This window comes from Hipposideros armiger, unplaced genomic scaffold (assembly GCF_001890085.2).
Source record: "Hipposideros armiger isolate ML-2016 unplaced genomic scaffold, ASM189008v1 scaffold_224, whole genome shotgun sequence".
Taxonomy (NCBI): Eukaryota; Metazoa; Chordata; class Mammalia; order Chiroptera; family Hipposideridae; genus Hipposideros; species Hipposideros armiger.
The window spans coordinates 190,567-207,340 of record NW_017731574.1 but is presented as its reverse complement, the minus strand read 5'-3'; the positions used below and the strand labels follow the sequence as shown (position 1 = coordinate 207,340).

Here is a 16,774-nt window from a genome sequence, read left to right as displayed (position 1 = left end):
TGGTCTCTCTTTCATGTTAAGGGCTTTCCATGGCTTTGTTGGTGTTTATCAGAGCAGCCCTGAAATGCTAATTGGGGGCTGAATGTGGGAGTGGAACCTGTTGACTTTATTGCAGGTGGCTGGCCAGTGGGGTCCAGACCTTTTGTCTTGTCATCTTACAATCCTCTATGTCCTCCTGGCTGCTGGGCTTCAGCCTCCTGATAATGCAGCTCTCATTCATCCACTGTCTTCTCCTCTCCACCTGTTGGCACCATTTCTGCTGAGAACCCAGTCGACGTGAGGCGTCCTGGTGGTCCTTTGACCTCCTCACCTTGACCTTCTCATTCACCCACTTCGGTCTGCCCAGGCCTTTCTGCCCACTTTACTTTGCTTCCAGCCAATGCCCCTACCCCACACTATGCTGAGAAAATAGAATTCACCCAGCTGCAAGCAGCTCGTCTTCCTCACGTCACCAAAATGACACCCCTCCTCCCATTCAGACCCTCTTCTCTTCCTTCCCCTTCATTATAGCGAAGGAGGGGCCCTCTCCTCCTGTCCAGGGCCTGCCCTGTCCCCACCCTTCCCCACCCTCAAAGTTTCTGTGGTGGGACCCTATATTTTCTCTGCCTCCTCCTCAGCATGCTCTCACCAGCACACAAACATGCTTACAAACCCCAAATCTGCCGTGTCCTGCCCTGTTTCTCTGCTCTTTTAATAGCCAACTTCTTGGAAGGATTGTCCACCTTTGATTGATTCTAAAAAAATTATGAAACATTTCAAGCATATAGGAAATGTCACACATATCCATTCATTTTCCTTTAACTTTGTCAAATGAATCTTAACTTTTTGCCATATTTGCTTCATGCCTTTTCTTTATCACAAATACTATTACAAATGCAGATGAATCCTTTTTGTACCTCTCCACTGTCTTCTTCACATTCCTTCCCCTCTAGAGATAACCTCTTTTGACTGTAGAGTTTGTGACTCCTGTGCATATTTTTATATTTTTGCTCTATATGCATATATCCATCAATAATATACGATGCTATTTTACACAGTATGAAACTTTATATGAATGGCACCATTCAGCTCACTGAAATATGGCTTTCACTCCTACACAAGAACATGCCTTCTCTTGTCAAGGTCACTGCTGCTTTCTCCGTTGCCAAATCCAGGGAACCCTTTGACTCCATTCAGCAGTTCCCAGCAACGTGAGAGCTTGGAAATCCTCTCTTCTTGTGACATTTCTGAACCAGCCATGCTCAGTTACCCTCTTACTTCTTGGGCCATGTTCTCCATCTATTTTGCTAGCTTCTCCTCTTCAACACAGCTTCCGAATGTGAGTTTCTCAAGGCCCAGTTATAGGTGCCTTTCTCTCTAGGGAGTCTCCGTCTAGTCTTGGAACTTGAAAAACCACCTGTGTGCTGGGAACTTTCAAAGCTGTGACCGGTGCACTTCTGTGGGCTCCAGGCCCTTGTATTCAGCTTCTGCTTACCTCAGGTGTCCAGGTGGCTCAGGCTTAACTTTTCCCCACACACCTGTTCCCCCCACTAAATCATCCCCATGCTGGCAAGTGGTGCCATTCCACACTGGGTCACTCCTGCCGGAAGCCTGAGGTTCATCCTCCAATCTTTCTGTCACATCTACATCCAGTCCATAAGAAAGGTTTGCAGGTCCCACCTCCAAAATAGCCTAGACCTGTCCCTTTCTCTCCATGTCCACTATCACTACCCTAGTTCGGAGAGTCATTACTCTTCGCTGACACCTGTCGTGGCTGGACTCCTTCTCCCTTCTTTGTCTTGCCATCCTTCTCTCTCTGTTTAAAATTGGGTGCTATTATTCCCCACTTCCTTAGGGTAAAGTGGGGACCTCTCACCATGACCTTGCCGAGTCATATAGCCTGGCTCCTACCTTGCTTACCAGCCGTATCTGTGACCACTCTCCCCCTTGCTCAGTTGGTTCTAGTTTTTTTTGCCAACATGTCTGCCTGTCCTGCCCGCGCCCCTGCCCCCACTGCCATTGATTACCTCCTCATCCTTAAACTTTCAGCCTAAATGCTGACTTCTCCATGTCTCGGGTGCTCCCGTTTCCCTCAGTGTGTTTTTCTCCACTTTTAATTTTTAAATGTTCTATTTGTTTGCCTTTTTGGCCCATGAGGCTGTCAGCCCCAGGATGGTAGGGACCAGGTTTTGTGCTCCACTGTCTATCCAGTGACACCGAACATAAGACCTTGGAGGCTAAATATTGGACTGAATGAAAGATTCTTAGAAAGAGAGTCAAATGATTTTAAACTGTGAGACTGTCAGGGTTCAGGGAATGGTTGGAATGGTATACGTACATACTTTGTGAAGCTTTGGAACTTTATGGCATTATAGTTACTAGTTACTTAACTGTAGCCCTGCAATTTTGGTAAACATGAAAACTCCTTCACTGGCCTAGAAGAACAAAGTAACTGTTGAAAAATGTTATTTGATGCACAAATATTATTGCAACAAAAATAGACATTAAAGAATTGAGAATTCATCCTGAAGCCCTCCTCCTAATTAAATATATATTTCTATATTTTCTAGTCCTGAACCATATGTATAGATAACTTACATTTTATCACAAGACACAGATTAGTTTCTTCTTGCTTTTCTATCCTGTGTGTGTACTCTTCATAAACAAAACGACTGAACAATAAGTATTTAATTTTTCTGTGCAGATTTCAAAAGCTCTGTTTTTCCTTTAATGTTCCAATGTTCGTTTGTTTTCTCCTTTTCTGTATTGGTGTGGCTTTTCACTTTGGTATATAGGCACACCCAACCGTGTACATTCCTTTTTTAAAAATTATTATTCTGGAAACACCACATGCCGATATTCTAGGTTATCTGTCTTTTGAAAGCAGAGAAATTTAAAATGCAAATATTTTATATGTATAGAAAATAAATAACAGGTAGGGAAGTCTTTTTTCCAGGGTTTCTTAGTACTATGTCAGTTTTGCTTTTTCTTTAAGATGCTTGATAAGTCTTCAAAATTTCTAGCTGCTCACTCCGTAATACTAGGAGTCCAGAATGTCTGGTTTGTAGCAAATGCTTAGATGATTTCTTACTTTATTTCAGGTGTTTTGTTTCTGTTTTGTTTTTTAATTTTGCCAGTTCTGTAGCATCTTCTTTACCTACCAGTCACTATTTCCATTGCAGGCTACGTGTAGACTAAGAGAAAGAGGCTGTGATGGCCGCCTGGCGGGAATTGAAGTTCAGCAGCTCTTCTGTTCTCAAAGTGCAGCAATTCCTGAGCACCAGCTAAAAGAACTAAACATAAAAATCGACAGTGCTTTGCAAGTAAGTTTCTTAGAACTGGTACGTTGACGATACTTGAGGGATAGGAACAAGGGAGGGAATTAAAGTTGTGACATTGAACCATTTGGAAAGTGTAATAAGATAGTAGTTGGCCTTAAGTGTTTTAAAAACTTTAGAAATTTAAATTTTCTATTTTCATTGGCCTCTGTCACTTTATAATCTGTGTAAATCTTAATTCTTGAAAATGATTTCTTTGCAGGCATATAAAATAGCTCTGGAAAGCTTAGGCCACTGTGAATATGCAATGAAAGCTGGTTTCCACCTGAATCCAAAGGCAATTGAAGCCAGTTTGCAGGTATGCTTGTCTTGCTGTAGCTCCTGGGAGCTGTGGTGTGGCAGGTCGCCATACAAGTGAACTAAGTGTCTTGACAGATGAGCTGTGGGTCACCTCTTTTCTCCCATCCAAACCTTTTCCTGCAGGGCTGCTGCAGCGAGGCAGAAGCACAGCAGACAGGGCGGAGGCAGACGCCCCCACAGCCCATGCAGTGTGAGCTGCCCACTGTCCCGGTGCAGATCGGATCGCACTTCCTGAAGGGTGTCTCCTTCAACGAGTCAGCCGCCGACAATCTGAAACTTAAGACGGTAGTTTTCCATGGGGTTCCAACAACACGGGTGTGAACTTGAAAACAGAGTTGTTAAGGAAACCTGAGGGCTTGTAAAGAATATAGACTAAAAAACAAAACTGAAGCGAAGGCAGGAGGCATTCACCTTTGTCAGGAAACTGGTGTCTAATAGCAGACTATGGTAACTTTAATTTTTAGTGAGACACTTGCCAAGTTTTATTCATACTTTTGTTCAAATGTTCAACATCAAGGGTTTTGAAAGTACACTGTAAAATACTGGTGATGATTAATGTTTCAGTGGACTTCATGAATTTATTAAGAGGCAAAATCTTGTCATAATATGGCAGTGGTGATGACCATTTGTGGAGCATTGTGGGCCAGGCACTGTGCACTTCACAGGCATTGTTCCCTTTAATGCTCACCCATGAGCATAGCCTTTTCCCCACCAGAGAGACAGGAGCTAGGACCCAAGGTCACACAGCCAGAAAGTAGTAGACTGGAATCTGAGTTTATGCAGTCTGTTTTCAGAGCCTGCATACCTGACCACTTGGTCATCCAAAATAAAGTTGAGGTTTTCATTGGTATTCTACCAGATGATTTTGTCTCCTTATTTAGAGGGCTTTAGAATTCAAAATTCTTCAGCCAGTTTGCATTAGCAGATTGCTAAATAATGCTGTATCTTGTGCTAATATAGAAATACTATGTGTGTATTAATGTACGAGGTATGATCAAGAAATACAGTGAATGCTTAAATTTAAAAAATTTATTACAGTAAAAGATACATTGCCATTAATTCCCCTCAAAATACTCCCCCTCACTTTGAACACACTTATCCCATCATTCTTGCCACTTCTTGAAGTGGTTCTGGAAGTCCTCTTTCATGAGCGTCTTTAGTTGGGCTGTCGTGTCTGTCTCAATGTCCTGAATCGATTCAAAATGTTTACCTTTCATGGTCATTTTGACTTTGGGGAAGAGCCAGAAGTTGCACGGTGCCAGGTCCAGTGAATAGGTAGATGAGGACACGCCATAATGTTTTTATTTGACAGAAATTGCTGTACCAGAAAACCATGTGTGACATGGAGACTTTCCATTGTGATCACAAAATACGGTGAATGCTGCTGCCAGTGCCGTCCAATGAAAAGGCAGGGATCTTCAATATGGGAAGCGGCGCATTGAACCTTAGTAACAGTGTGTGACAAGTTTAAACTTGTTCAGTGCAGTCAGTTGAGTGTAAGCTACAGTTGACAGAAGGTGTGTTTTAAAGTGTGCTGTAAATCATCCTCCATCATGACAATGCTCCACATCACATATCACTTCTATATGGCAATTTCTATTAAAAAAAAAAAACATTACGGTGTGTCCTCATCCACCTTATTCACTGGATCTGGCACCATGCAACTTCTGGCTCTTCCCCAAAGTCAAAATGATTCAGGACATCCAGGTAGCCACCACAATGCAACTAAAGACACTCATGAAAGAGGACTTCTAGAACCGCTTCAGAAAGTGGTAAGAAGGATTGGATAAGTGTATTCGAAGCGAGGGATAGTATTTTGAGGGGCATTAATGGCAATGTGTCTTTTACTGTAATAAATTTTTTTTATTTAAACATTCACCATATTGTTTGATCACACCTCATATGTGTGTCTGTATCTAACCACTCACTCTATACAGGGTTGAGAAAAATCTCTGAGGGTGTCTGATAATAATTACTTAAGAAATTAAAATTTCATGATTTGGGGGTACTTAAAAACAAAATGCTTTTCTTTTAAGGACTATTGTGTACCTGTAAACGCATTTCAATCTACACATTTTAGCACTTTGTCTGACTTTATATTAAAGTGTGAACTCTCTTGCTCTCTATATGTAGCATACAATGTTACAACTGATCAAGGAGGCAGGTTGCTATAATGGCATCACACCAAGGGACGATTTTCCTGTGACTGAAGTACTGAACCAGGTGTGCCCATCCACATGGCGGGGCGCCTGCAAGACTGCCGTGCAGCTGCTGTTTGGCCAGGCTGGACTGGTGAGTGAACATGCGTGATGAATGAGAGAGAAAGTAGAGAGAGACGTTTCAAGCCTGTAAGGATGTGGTGTGGGCATGTGAAAATACTGAATAATTTTAAAAGTTCTTTGGTGCTACAGAGTTTAGACCAAATAGAAATGAAAAGGAAGAGCAGCATTCAGGTATCTTTCCTTTCTTCTCTTATAGATTGATAATATGTGTTGGCAGGGAACCTAGTTGCAAAATGATGTTGCAGGCTTTCCTCTTTTTAAGGAAACCGCTACATAAGTAATGATTTGATTACTTATGGGCCCCTTGACCTGACCTCTGGAGCTACAGTGGATGTCTTTTGGTTGCTCAAACATACAAATCTGTCTTAGGCCTTTGCACTTGATGCCCCTTTTACCTGAGAATATGCCTCTTTGATCATCACGTGACTCTCTCCTTCTCATCTTCCTAATGTCAGCTCACATACCTCCAGGAGACCTCAGCAGTATAAGTAATGGCCCCATCCAGTCACTTTGTAGCCCAGCTCTCTCTTGGGCTGCTTCTTAGCAATAAAATAGCAATACAAACTCAGAAATAAATTTAGAGAGAATAACTTTTGCCAAAGTTGGATGGGTTCAGGATATCAACATCTGAAATCACCGTTTAGCTTTTTGTTTGACCACTGACCCACGTTACTTTATGGATTTGATCCCACTTTCTAGAATTAAATGCTACTTTTTGAAAAGATACAGCATTTCAGTCAGAGGCTAAAGGAAGCTAATTAGAAATTAAGGAAATGGAAGAACTTTTTCTTTGTCTGATTTCTACTTTACTCAGGAAAGGAGTTGTTGGGAGGGTGCTATCCTTTTGTTTCATGTGGGTGAAGGCTCAGGTGGCCCAGCTCAAGGTGGTGCTGCCTTGTAGAAGGCCAGGTGAGGGCCTGTCCACAGTGGTGAGTTACACTTCCTTTAGGAACTGTTTCTTAGCATAGGAACCCTTAAGAGAGGCAGAAACTGGAGACTCTCTGCTGAAGCATGGAAGAGCCCACTGCCTCTGGGAGATTGATCCATACTCCCAAAGACCATTTTAGCTGAAACTAGGAGAACCATGCAAATCAGTTCTCCAGAAAGGACTGTGTAAAAGAAGACAAAAGAACACACAGGTTTTGAGAAAACATTGTAGCCTTCAAAAAACAGTTCCATGTTATTCAAAGATCAGAAACTTCTTCCTAGTTCCTACCCCTTGATCCCAGGGCACCTTTGTGTATGTGGCCAACAAAGAACCTTTAGATTATGGTCCTGGGGATGGGAGGAGAGAGGAAACACCTGCTTGGTCCAACAATGGGTATTGTTGGACAGGAAGTCTTTTCTAAAGGACGTTGCAGACCAGCTGTGGGAACTCTGTTTACAGTGATGGAAGTCAATTCCATTAGAGGCTGATTTTGGAATCATAATAAGCAACTCTGTGTGGCTTGACCCCTTCTGATACCTTACAGATCTGGTGCTAAAGTATTTATGATTATTTTCTTAAAGTTCTTTTAGTTACTTGAAAATATATTCACCACTTTGTCAAACTCTTTAAATTATGTAGTATACTATATCATCCGTGTAATAGTAAAGACTCCCCTTCAGATAGGAGGAGAGCATTGAAGGAAGGGTTGGTTCTTCGTCTTTCATGAAGTAGTTCTGTTTTTATTGATGGTTGAGGATAAAACGATCTTTAAAAAAAGCTTCATCCACTTCTGGCTTGTATTCAGTCATTACAAATGGGCTTTTCAAACCAAAAAGCATTGGTTTGAATTTTTAATGACATTTTTACTTCTTTCAAGTGCCCAAATTTAAAAAATATGAAGAAAAGGAAACAAAGTTATTCCTAACTAATATATTTATAGTTTGGAAGAAGTGCCACAAGTGCTTGTAAAGTTCAGTACATCCTGCACCCAGAAGTTGGTTTCTATTTATTGAAGAACCACTGCATTCAGTCATCTTTATTACTTGCTGTTATCTCCATGGGGCTCCCGACTGGCCTCTGCATAACTTCCCTGCTGGGGGAACAGTGCTTGCCAGGGTCACTCAGCACCGATAGGTTCAGGTATTGGATTTGTTTGTGATCATTTTCCTCTCTGAAAGCTGATTGTTGTTTTTGTTTCTTTCTTAGGTGGTAGTTGACACGGCACAGATAGAAAATAAAGAAGCCTATGCCCCCCAAATCAGTTTAGAAGGCTCCAGAATCGTGGTTCAAGTCCCGTCCACATGGTAATGTAACTCTTACATTAACACAGGCCTAAGCTCTGATAGAAGTTTGCACATCTTTGCAAGGATTGCTGTGTTTTGGACAAACCCCGTGCTAGCTGACAGGACATGTCTTCTGCTTGTGCGGGTTTATGGGTGGCAGTATGTCAGTGCCATGTGTCATGATTATCGGTCGGTCCATGATGAAGGGAAGCAAAGGTACCTGAAAAATAGTCTCATTGACCAATAATGTAACTAACATGTTATATACTCTTAACTCATAAAGAGCAATATTATCTTTTCTTTGTTACTATGTCCACAGCTTTTAAACAGAGTATATATCATTTTCTCTAAGTCACCCAGTGTTTCTATAAAGCTAAGTCCAGAACATAGAATTCCTTCCCCTCGTTTGTCTGTTCCAGCAACAACCCTGGTGTTAATTATATTTGTAAACTTATCATGGATAAAATATTCTTAATTTATTAAAACAAAACCTCCTACAAATCAATAAGAAAATGGGCAAGGTACATGAACAGGTAAATCAGAAAAGACATATGGTCAACAAATACATGAAGAAAACATGTAACCTTACCTAATAAAGAAAGGCAAAGTGAGGAAACAATACGATACCATTTTGCCCATCATGTTGTTCAATTAGTTTAGAATACTAATAGTAGGTTTGGACTAGACTATTTAAAAATAGGCACAGAAGTTGTTGAATAAATCACACGCCTTTCTGGAGGGCAGTTTGGTATATCAAAAGCCTAAAATACAGGCTATGACCTCAGCAGTTCACAGTTCTGCCTGTAGGGATTTATCCTGTTGATGTCCATACAGATTTAGCTACAAGGATCGATCGGTATTATAGCTTTATCAATAAACAGCAAAAATGAAGCATAATCGTATGTTGGAAGACTTGCTATTAAAATTATAATCTGAATGAATATTTAACTATATAGAAAATACTTAAAGCATTTAGGTGGGAAGAGAGAGGGGTAGTAAGGAACAGTGGCACTGTCGGTGCCTTTGTGGACTGAAATGGGAGCTGGGTAATGCATTCAAATTGTATTTAAACTGTTTGAAATATGAGGGTCCCTTGGTGGATTCTGCTACAAGTTTTAGAACTGGATGATATATCAAGCAGGGGTTGGCAGTTTACTTCATGTCCTAAAGCCTTCCTTCTGTGAGTCCCCCCCCAACTCCAAATTTTTTAATTTGATTCAGATGATATACTCTTTCCTGAAATGAATGGTCATTTATATACATATCTTCATTCCGATCAAACAATAAATTCACGGCTCACTTTTCTGTAAGATTTTTGTGTTCCTGAATTCTTAATTTGTTTTTCAATTCAAGTTCTTATTGAAAAATACTCAGTTTAACCCAGATTCTCATTTTGAAGAAAACAGTTTGAACTTTTGGATAACTGGGTGAATATAAACCGCTAGTACTGAAATGGTTAACACGTCAGTGTACTTTCAAAAAACTCTGTGTGATTGATTTCCTTTGTAATTCATTGCACCTCCATGAAAGAACTTCTGGACTGTGATTCCTTGGAAAGACTCCCTCTGCTGGTTGTTTTTGGTAAAAATACAGTTTTCTTTTTTGTTTGTTTCTTTCAAATTATAAAATATGTGCTTGTTGAGACAAATTCAAACAGAAGTGATTGCTTTACTTCATTCACCTTCAAGAAAATGAAATTATAGCAAAAATTATAGTCAAGAATTTCTTTCTTTGCTTTTAGTAAAATGCAGTGGTGCCCTGCTGCCAGATGTGTTTTTTTCTAAACTAAGTAATACTTAGATTTTTAAAGTGTCTTATTTAAGCAATCCATTCTTTCTTTCAACAGATACTTATTAAACACCTACTATGTGACAGACACTGTGGGCTCTGGGAACTTAACCATGAGCAAGACAGAGGGTCCCTGCCCCGAGCTGAGCTGACTGTAATGGGGAAGTGGGGGCAGAGCTAATAAGCATAAGAGTTAAGTTCAAACACTGGCAAGTGTATGAAGGGAATAAGAGTAGAATGATGTCATATGATAGAGAATAACTGGGGTAGAGATGGATAGGGGAGGCTATTTTGGATGAGGAGGTCAGTCATGAAGGGCCTCTTTGGAAATGTGACATTTAAGAGGAGCTGGCCATGCGGAGAGTAGATGGGGAAAGAAAGCATTGCAGGCAAAAGGAACAGCAAGGGCCGGAGGAGAACCAGCATGGCTGGAAGTATGGTAGGTAATGATGAAGGGGGTGGGGGAGGTCGTAGAGGCCAAGGCTTGCAGGGTCCTTAAGGGACTTGGATTTTTATTTAAGAACAGGCAGAGTTTTAAGCAAGTCTGAGTGATTTGTCAAAAGAATGGATTTAGTCTCGTAAGGGGATTTTATTGATCAGCTCTCAAGACTGATGAATAAAATAAAAGTGCTAATTTATTGATTTTCAGAAAGAGAAATTATTATCACCAGGAACTGTAGGACTCCTTTCTGCATGACCAGCAAATGCTCTCCTCGTGAACAAACATATGTGACCAGCCAAATCACAAGCAGAAGTTGGCTTCGGAGCATAGAGCAATGTGTCCTGATAATCAGGCACTCCAGGCTGAGAGAATCGGGTGCATGAACTTTGGCCGGGTCCACTGGCCAGAATTCTCTCCCAGGAGTCCAGGGGCTGGTTGGGCACTGTCAGAGTTTACCTTGTTGCCTGGTTCCCGAGGTTGGCCAGCTCACAACCTCACAGAGTTATTTCTTCTCAAGCTGAAGCCAATGTTGGGGGGGTGCTGCTGTCTTCTTAGGGTGGCTTCGCAAGTGTCGATCTCACCACTTAACTCCCAGAGTGCCCCAAACCAGACAGACAGTGTCTTTCTGGTTCTCTTTCTCAGAAAAGGCCTCCTGATGGCGGTGCCCTGAATGGGCAGTGGGAAGCAGTTCTCAAGGGAAGGCAGTCCGGGAGAAGGCCCCAATAGGAGCAGAGGTCTTGAGATGTGGGCAACCCCACCATATTCAGGGAGCGAGAGCAGGCCTCATAGCTGGGACAAGGTGAATGGAGGCGACAGTGACGAGAGGTGTGACCAAAGAGGTTGGGGGCCAGTCACAAAGAGCCTTGAGGGCTGTGGTGAGGGGTTTAGATTTTAGTTCACTCATGATTGGATGCCACTGGAGGGCTTTGAAAGGGAGTGATATGTTCTGTTTTATGATGTAGGAGGCTCACTCTGGCTGCTGTGTGGAGGGCGGGCCTTGGAGGGACCAGAGAGGAGAAAAGGAGACCAGTTGGGAGGTTGGTCCTGAGACACAGATGGTGGTTTCTTGGAGTAAACTGGTAATAAGAGAGATGGTAAGAAGTGCTTGGATGTAGACTATGTTTTAGAAGAAGAGCAGTCAGGATTTGCTTATAGATTACTGTAGGATGTGAGAAAGCTAGAGGTCGCTTGCAGGTTTGGGGTAGACAGCCGTGTTGTTTACTTATTGAAGAAGTCTGTAGGAATCACAGTGGGTTCTGGTGAGAAGAAGAGGAATCAAGGGTTGTGCTGACCCTTTGAACTGCCTGTTAGGTGTGCAAGGAGAGATGTCAAGTATGCAGTTAGACATATGAGGGCGGAGTTAAGGGGGAAGGTTTAGGCTGGTGAAGGTAATGTGAGTCTTCATTGTAGGGATAGTCTATGCAGGACCAGATGCAGCACTTTCAGGACAAAGGACAAAGCCTGAAACATGTCACCATACAGAGAGGTAGGGGAAAGAGGAGCAGAAGGAGTCTGCAGAGGAGGAAGAAAAGAGCTGCCAGCTAGGTAGGAGGAAAATTGAGCAAGTTTGGGGTCACCACAGCTGCAGAAGTCAGTGATCCAGGAAGAAAGAAACACTGCACAATGTTGCTGAGGGATTACGTGAGGTGGAGACAGGTCACTGGCCTTTGACTTTGGCAAGATCTAAGCTGTTTGACAAAAGCTATTTTAGTGGAGTTATGGAGATGAAAGCCCAGTCAGAGCTGGGTGAGGAGAAGAGAAGATAAGGCAGAGAGGAGACGATGCTTTTTGCTAAAATGGGGTATAGAACAATGGGGCAGTACCTGGAGAGGAGTGTAGGGCTAAGAGAAAGTGGTTGATGAGACTGATTTGTTGGCCAAAGGGAATAATATCACAGGGGAGAAATGGGGTGATTATGTGAGTAAGGTCCTTGGGAAAGTGAGGGGGTAGCATGCAGCACTCAGGTGGAGGTCAGCCTGTGGTAAGAGCAGCAGGGCCTGTCTCTGTCTTCCGCTGTGACAGGAGGGGTAGGTAGGGTGTGGGGGCAGGGACACAGGAGAGGAGGTGGAATTAGTGGTGAGGGGAAATGAAGTAGATGGCATCTGCTTATGTGTTTTCTCAATTAAGAGAGTTGAGGTAGGAAAGAACAGGGGAGGTGGTAGAGATAGCAGAGATTTGAGGAGAGGCGAGGATGGGTGAAGCAGTCATCTGGGAAAAGGAAAAAATTAATTTATGGGGAGGTCATATTTGTTCCTTACCTGAAATTTGCGGGGAATCCCGGTGGCAGACCGTTAGGGTTTTCCCCTCCATTGACCCTCAGTTTCTTGGGTAGAGGTGTGAAGAGCTGTAGAGAAAGGGGAGGGTCAGGGGCATCAAGGAAAGCGTTTACAAAGGAGTAGGTATTGTGCCAGACCACGGAATCTCAGCAGGGTAGAGAGGAAAGTCAGGGCCGGAGCTGGTTGTTGGACGCGAGAGGGCATTAGGGCCCCTGGAAGGCAGCCCCTCCACCAAACCCTTCTTTTCCTACCACATGGACTCTAGATAGTTAGAAATCCATGGACACCCCAGACCCTATTGCTTCCTCTTCCTTTTGCATAGCAACAAGTTCCTGCTAGCCCTGTCATTCTCTAAATGTTCTTATAATTACTAAATTTTTATTCAGTGCAAACGCAAATACAAACTGTAGCCTTTTGTATGAGGCCTGCTTGAAACATCCTTGCAGAGAAGTACAACCCAGACTAATGCAGCCTGGTTCGTGCCTAGGTGCCTGAAAGAAGACCCCGCGACCATGTCCCTGCTGCAGAGAAGCCTGGATCCCGAGAAGACCCTGGGTCTGGTGGACGTGCTCTACACGGCTGTCCTGGACCTCAACCGCTGGAGGGCAGGGAGGTGGGTATCCCCACCTGTCACTTGAATTGGTTTGCATTCAGGTCCACACCTAGGGACGGTATGGCCACACACAGTTTCATGTGTGCTCACGTCACTGATAGTATGTGAGTATATAACACAAGAAGGAGAACTTTTTGGTAACTTTTTATTTTGGAATCATTTCACTTATAGAAAAGTTGCAAGAATAGTGCAGCAAATTCCTCTGTGCCCTTTACCCAGACGCCCCAGTTTAACACTTTTTTGCCTTCATTTATCTTACCACTTGAGAGTAAGTCTGTCAAGAGGATTTTAACCCAACTCATATTCTCCTTATGAACTAAGAGCAGAGAAATGTTTAGAAAATTTACTTATATCCTACATGAACTTTGTATCTGAAAGTAGCTGACAGTTGCAGGATTATCCCTTTGTGAATTGTTAACCTCAGAACGGGAAGGAACCTTGAACATCTAGCCATGCATCCTCCCCTTTTCTTAACTCATGAGCACACAGAGACCCAGAACAGTGAGGTCGCACCAGCCATCAGCTCCTGCCCAAGTACCCTTTCTGTCTCTAGTGCTGTCTTCCAGACTGGAAAAGAGTGCTCGGGAAACTCTAAAAGTAACAACCATCTGTTCTTGGCACTGTCTGTAAATTACTTCAAAGGACAACAGTGCTGCTCAGTGTCCCTGAGTCCTGCCCACCCACCCCTCTTTGTTTCGTGGGTTTGTCCATTGTCCCTCTGCTGGATCTGCCAGGCTCTCAGCCCGTTCTCCAGGCACAAAGCAGACCCCTGGCAGTTAACATCCCCCACTCTAGCCATGCTTCACTTTCCTGTGCCGCGGTTACAGGGTTTTACTCAAACTCCTCAGGCCCCAATCCTAATGTCATTTTCATAGTCCTATGTTAGACACTAGATTTTAAAAAAATAATATAGATAATAAGTGCTTATTATGTACACTTAATTAAAACTTTTGGGTGTTCATTGAATAAAATAAGGGAGCCTAATACCACCCAGAGAGATCTTTTTCTGTTCTTAAAGTCTTTCTTAAACACAAAGAGATCCATTTCATTGTCTAATTTGTGTATTTGTCTTTTTGTTAAATACATTTCTGTTATTAGGGAACAGGCTCTACCCTGCATACAGATCCAGCTTCAAAGGGAGATCTGTGATTTTGGGAATCAGGCTGACCTGCCTCCTGGAAATGGAAACAAATCTTCAGGTGGCCTGCAGAAGACATTCTCCAAACTGACATCCCGGTTCACCAAGAAGGCTTCATGTACCAGCTCTAGCAGCAGCACAAATTATTCCATCCTCAGTACCCCTTCCAAAAACATCTTCATAGCTGGGTGTTCAGAAGAGAAAGCCAAAGTGCCCAGTAATATCGACTCAAGGTTACAGAGCATTTTGAACATTGGTAATTTCCCTAGGACTACAGACCCTTCGCAGTCAGCCCCGAGTTCCAGTAATCAAATGGCCAATGGTTTTCTCACGGAGAGGCATGACAGCTTTCTGCGAGGGGATGACAGCAAGGATGAGAAGGGTATGAACTTACCCACAGACCAGGAAATGCAGGAGGTGATAGACTTTCTCTCGGGCTTTAATATGGGCCAGTCACATCAGGGCTCTCCATTAGTGACGAGGCGTAATTCTGCTGCCGCAGCCATGGTGACTGAGCAGAAGGCAGGAGTCATGCAGCCACAGCAGCCACCACTGCCAGTGCCCCCTCCACCGCGGCCACCCCAGGCTGGGACGCACACACCTCTGACACCCCAGCCAGGCCTGGCACCCCAGCAGCAGTCCCCAAAGCAACAACAGCCCCAGGTCCAGTACTACCAACACCTGCTACAACCCATTGGACCGCAGCAGCCCCCGCCCCAGCCTCGGGCCCCTGGGAAATGGGTACATGGCTCATCCCAGCAGCTAGCACAGCCTGTTGGAGCAGGTCTGTCTCCTCTTGGCCAGTGGCCTGGCATCTCTGATCTCAGTTCCGACTTGTACAGCTTGGGTCTGGTGAGCAGCTATATGGATAATGTGATGTCAGAGGTGTTGGGACAGAAGCCACAGGGACCTAGAAATAACACGTGGCCAAACCGTGACCAAAATGAAGGAGTCTTTGGAATGTTGGGAGAGATTCTGCCTTTTGATCCTGCAGGTACGTGAGTCTCCGCTCCCCACCTTGGGGTTTTAACATAAATGTAATCACTGAGGACTTCATTGGACCGGTTTGCCACAGCCTTACTTGTGGGAGAAAGTGACTTTAAAGACCCTTTCTGACTGTCTCATGGTTAGTATGGGGCAGATCCAGCAAAGGCTGGAAGTAGTGAGAATGAGGCTGAGAAGGTAAGTGGAGCTCTCTTTCTCTGTACAAAGGACAGGATTAAGGCAGAAGAGAAGAAGTCACTTGAATGGCTCAAAGCCCCATAGTTCAGCTGGGCTCCAGTCTGGGCCCTCCATCCGTGGGAGCCAAGGCGGCTGGCCGTTGTAGGCCGCTTTGTTCCTGATTACATAACTTGTCCTGTGATTCTTTTTACCTAAACTCCAGGACCTATAGAAGGTGGTAGGGTACCCTCCTGCCTTCACAGAATATGACTTCTCCTGGCCTAGACAGTGTAGAAATACCACCAGACTTTTCTTAGGAAATTAGAAAAAGAACTTAGAAACAAAAATAAACTAGGAAGAGGGATGAATTATGGATAAAAAGCCAAAATTAAATTTAAGAGAAAAGGGCTGGCCGAGTGGCTCAGCTGGTTAACAGCTGGCTTAAGAGCACGAGCTCTGAGCAACAGGGCCGCAGGTTCAATTCCCACATGGGCCAGTGATACTGCGCCCAAGCTGAGCTGTTGCTGAGCTGTTGCTGAGCTGCCAACAGGTGGCTGGATGGTTCAGCTGGTGTAACAACAAGATTGCCTGTTTGATGGTGGGCTATGCCCACCCACAACTAAGACTGAACTCGGCAACTTGAGCTGAGCTGCTGCCCGGATGTCTCAGTGGATAGAGTGTGTGCTCTTAACAATAAGGCTGCTGGTTCGACTCCCGCATAGGATGGTGGCTACGCTCACACGCAACTAAGATTGAACTCGGCTCCTTGAGCTTAGAGGCCATGAGCTGCTGACAGGCAGCCAGATGGCAACTGGCGCCCTCCACAACAAAGACTGAAGAACAACACCTTGGCTGGTCCCCTTCCCCAATTCCCCAACACTGTTCCTCTCCCCCAATTCCCCAATAAAATCTTAAAAAAAAAAAATTAAAGAAAAATATAGTAGAAATTGTAAATCTAAAAGAAAGGTCTTCGGAAGACCAATAAAATAGATAAGTCAATCCATTGTAACAGCAAAGAGAAACAAGATTAGGAAAAAGGAAGGAGACATAACTACTACAGACATATAGGAGAGGTTACTACAGACAACTTGATGACAATACATTTGAAAACTGAATGGAAAATAGATTCTTTCCTAATAAAATATACATTACCAAAAGTGCACCAAGAAGTGGAAAACCTGCCTAGATCTATTTCAGAAGAGAATGGAAAGGTAATTATGAAGCCAACATGATTTTTACCATAAAA

The 16,774-nt window shown here is 43.5% G+C and overlaps 1 protein-coding gene across 5 annotated transcripts in view; it reads left to right on the top strand.

The window, feature by feature from the left end:
- Nucleotides 1-16,774, top strand: part of GARRE1 (granule associated Rac and RHOG effector 1) — a 77,490-nt gene that overhangs the window by 49,176 nt on the left and 11,540 nt on the right. For all 5 annotated transcript variants that reach the window (XM_019654517.1, XM_019654516.1, XM_019654515.1 and 2 more), the window contains 7 exons: nucleotides 3,162-3,302; nucleotides 3,520-3,615; nucleotides 3,741-3,902; nucleotides 5,751-5,909; nucleotides 8,034-8,131; nucleotides 13,104-13,229; nucleotides 14,328-15,361. In XM_019654517.1, coding sequence (XP_019510062.1) covers nucleotides 3,162-3,302; nucleotides 3,520-3,615; nucleotides 3,741-3,902; nucleotides 5,751-5,909; nucleotides 8,034-8,131; nucleotides 13,104-13,229; nucleotides 14,328-15,361 — 1,816 coding nt within the window. The remainder of the gene's footprint in view (nucleotides 1-3,161; nucleotides 3,303-3,519; nucleotides 3,616-3,740; nucleotides 3,903-5,750; nucleotides 5,910-8,033; nucleotides 8,132-13,103; nucleotides 13,230-14,327; nucleotides 15,362-16,774) is intronic.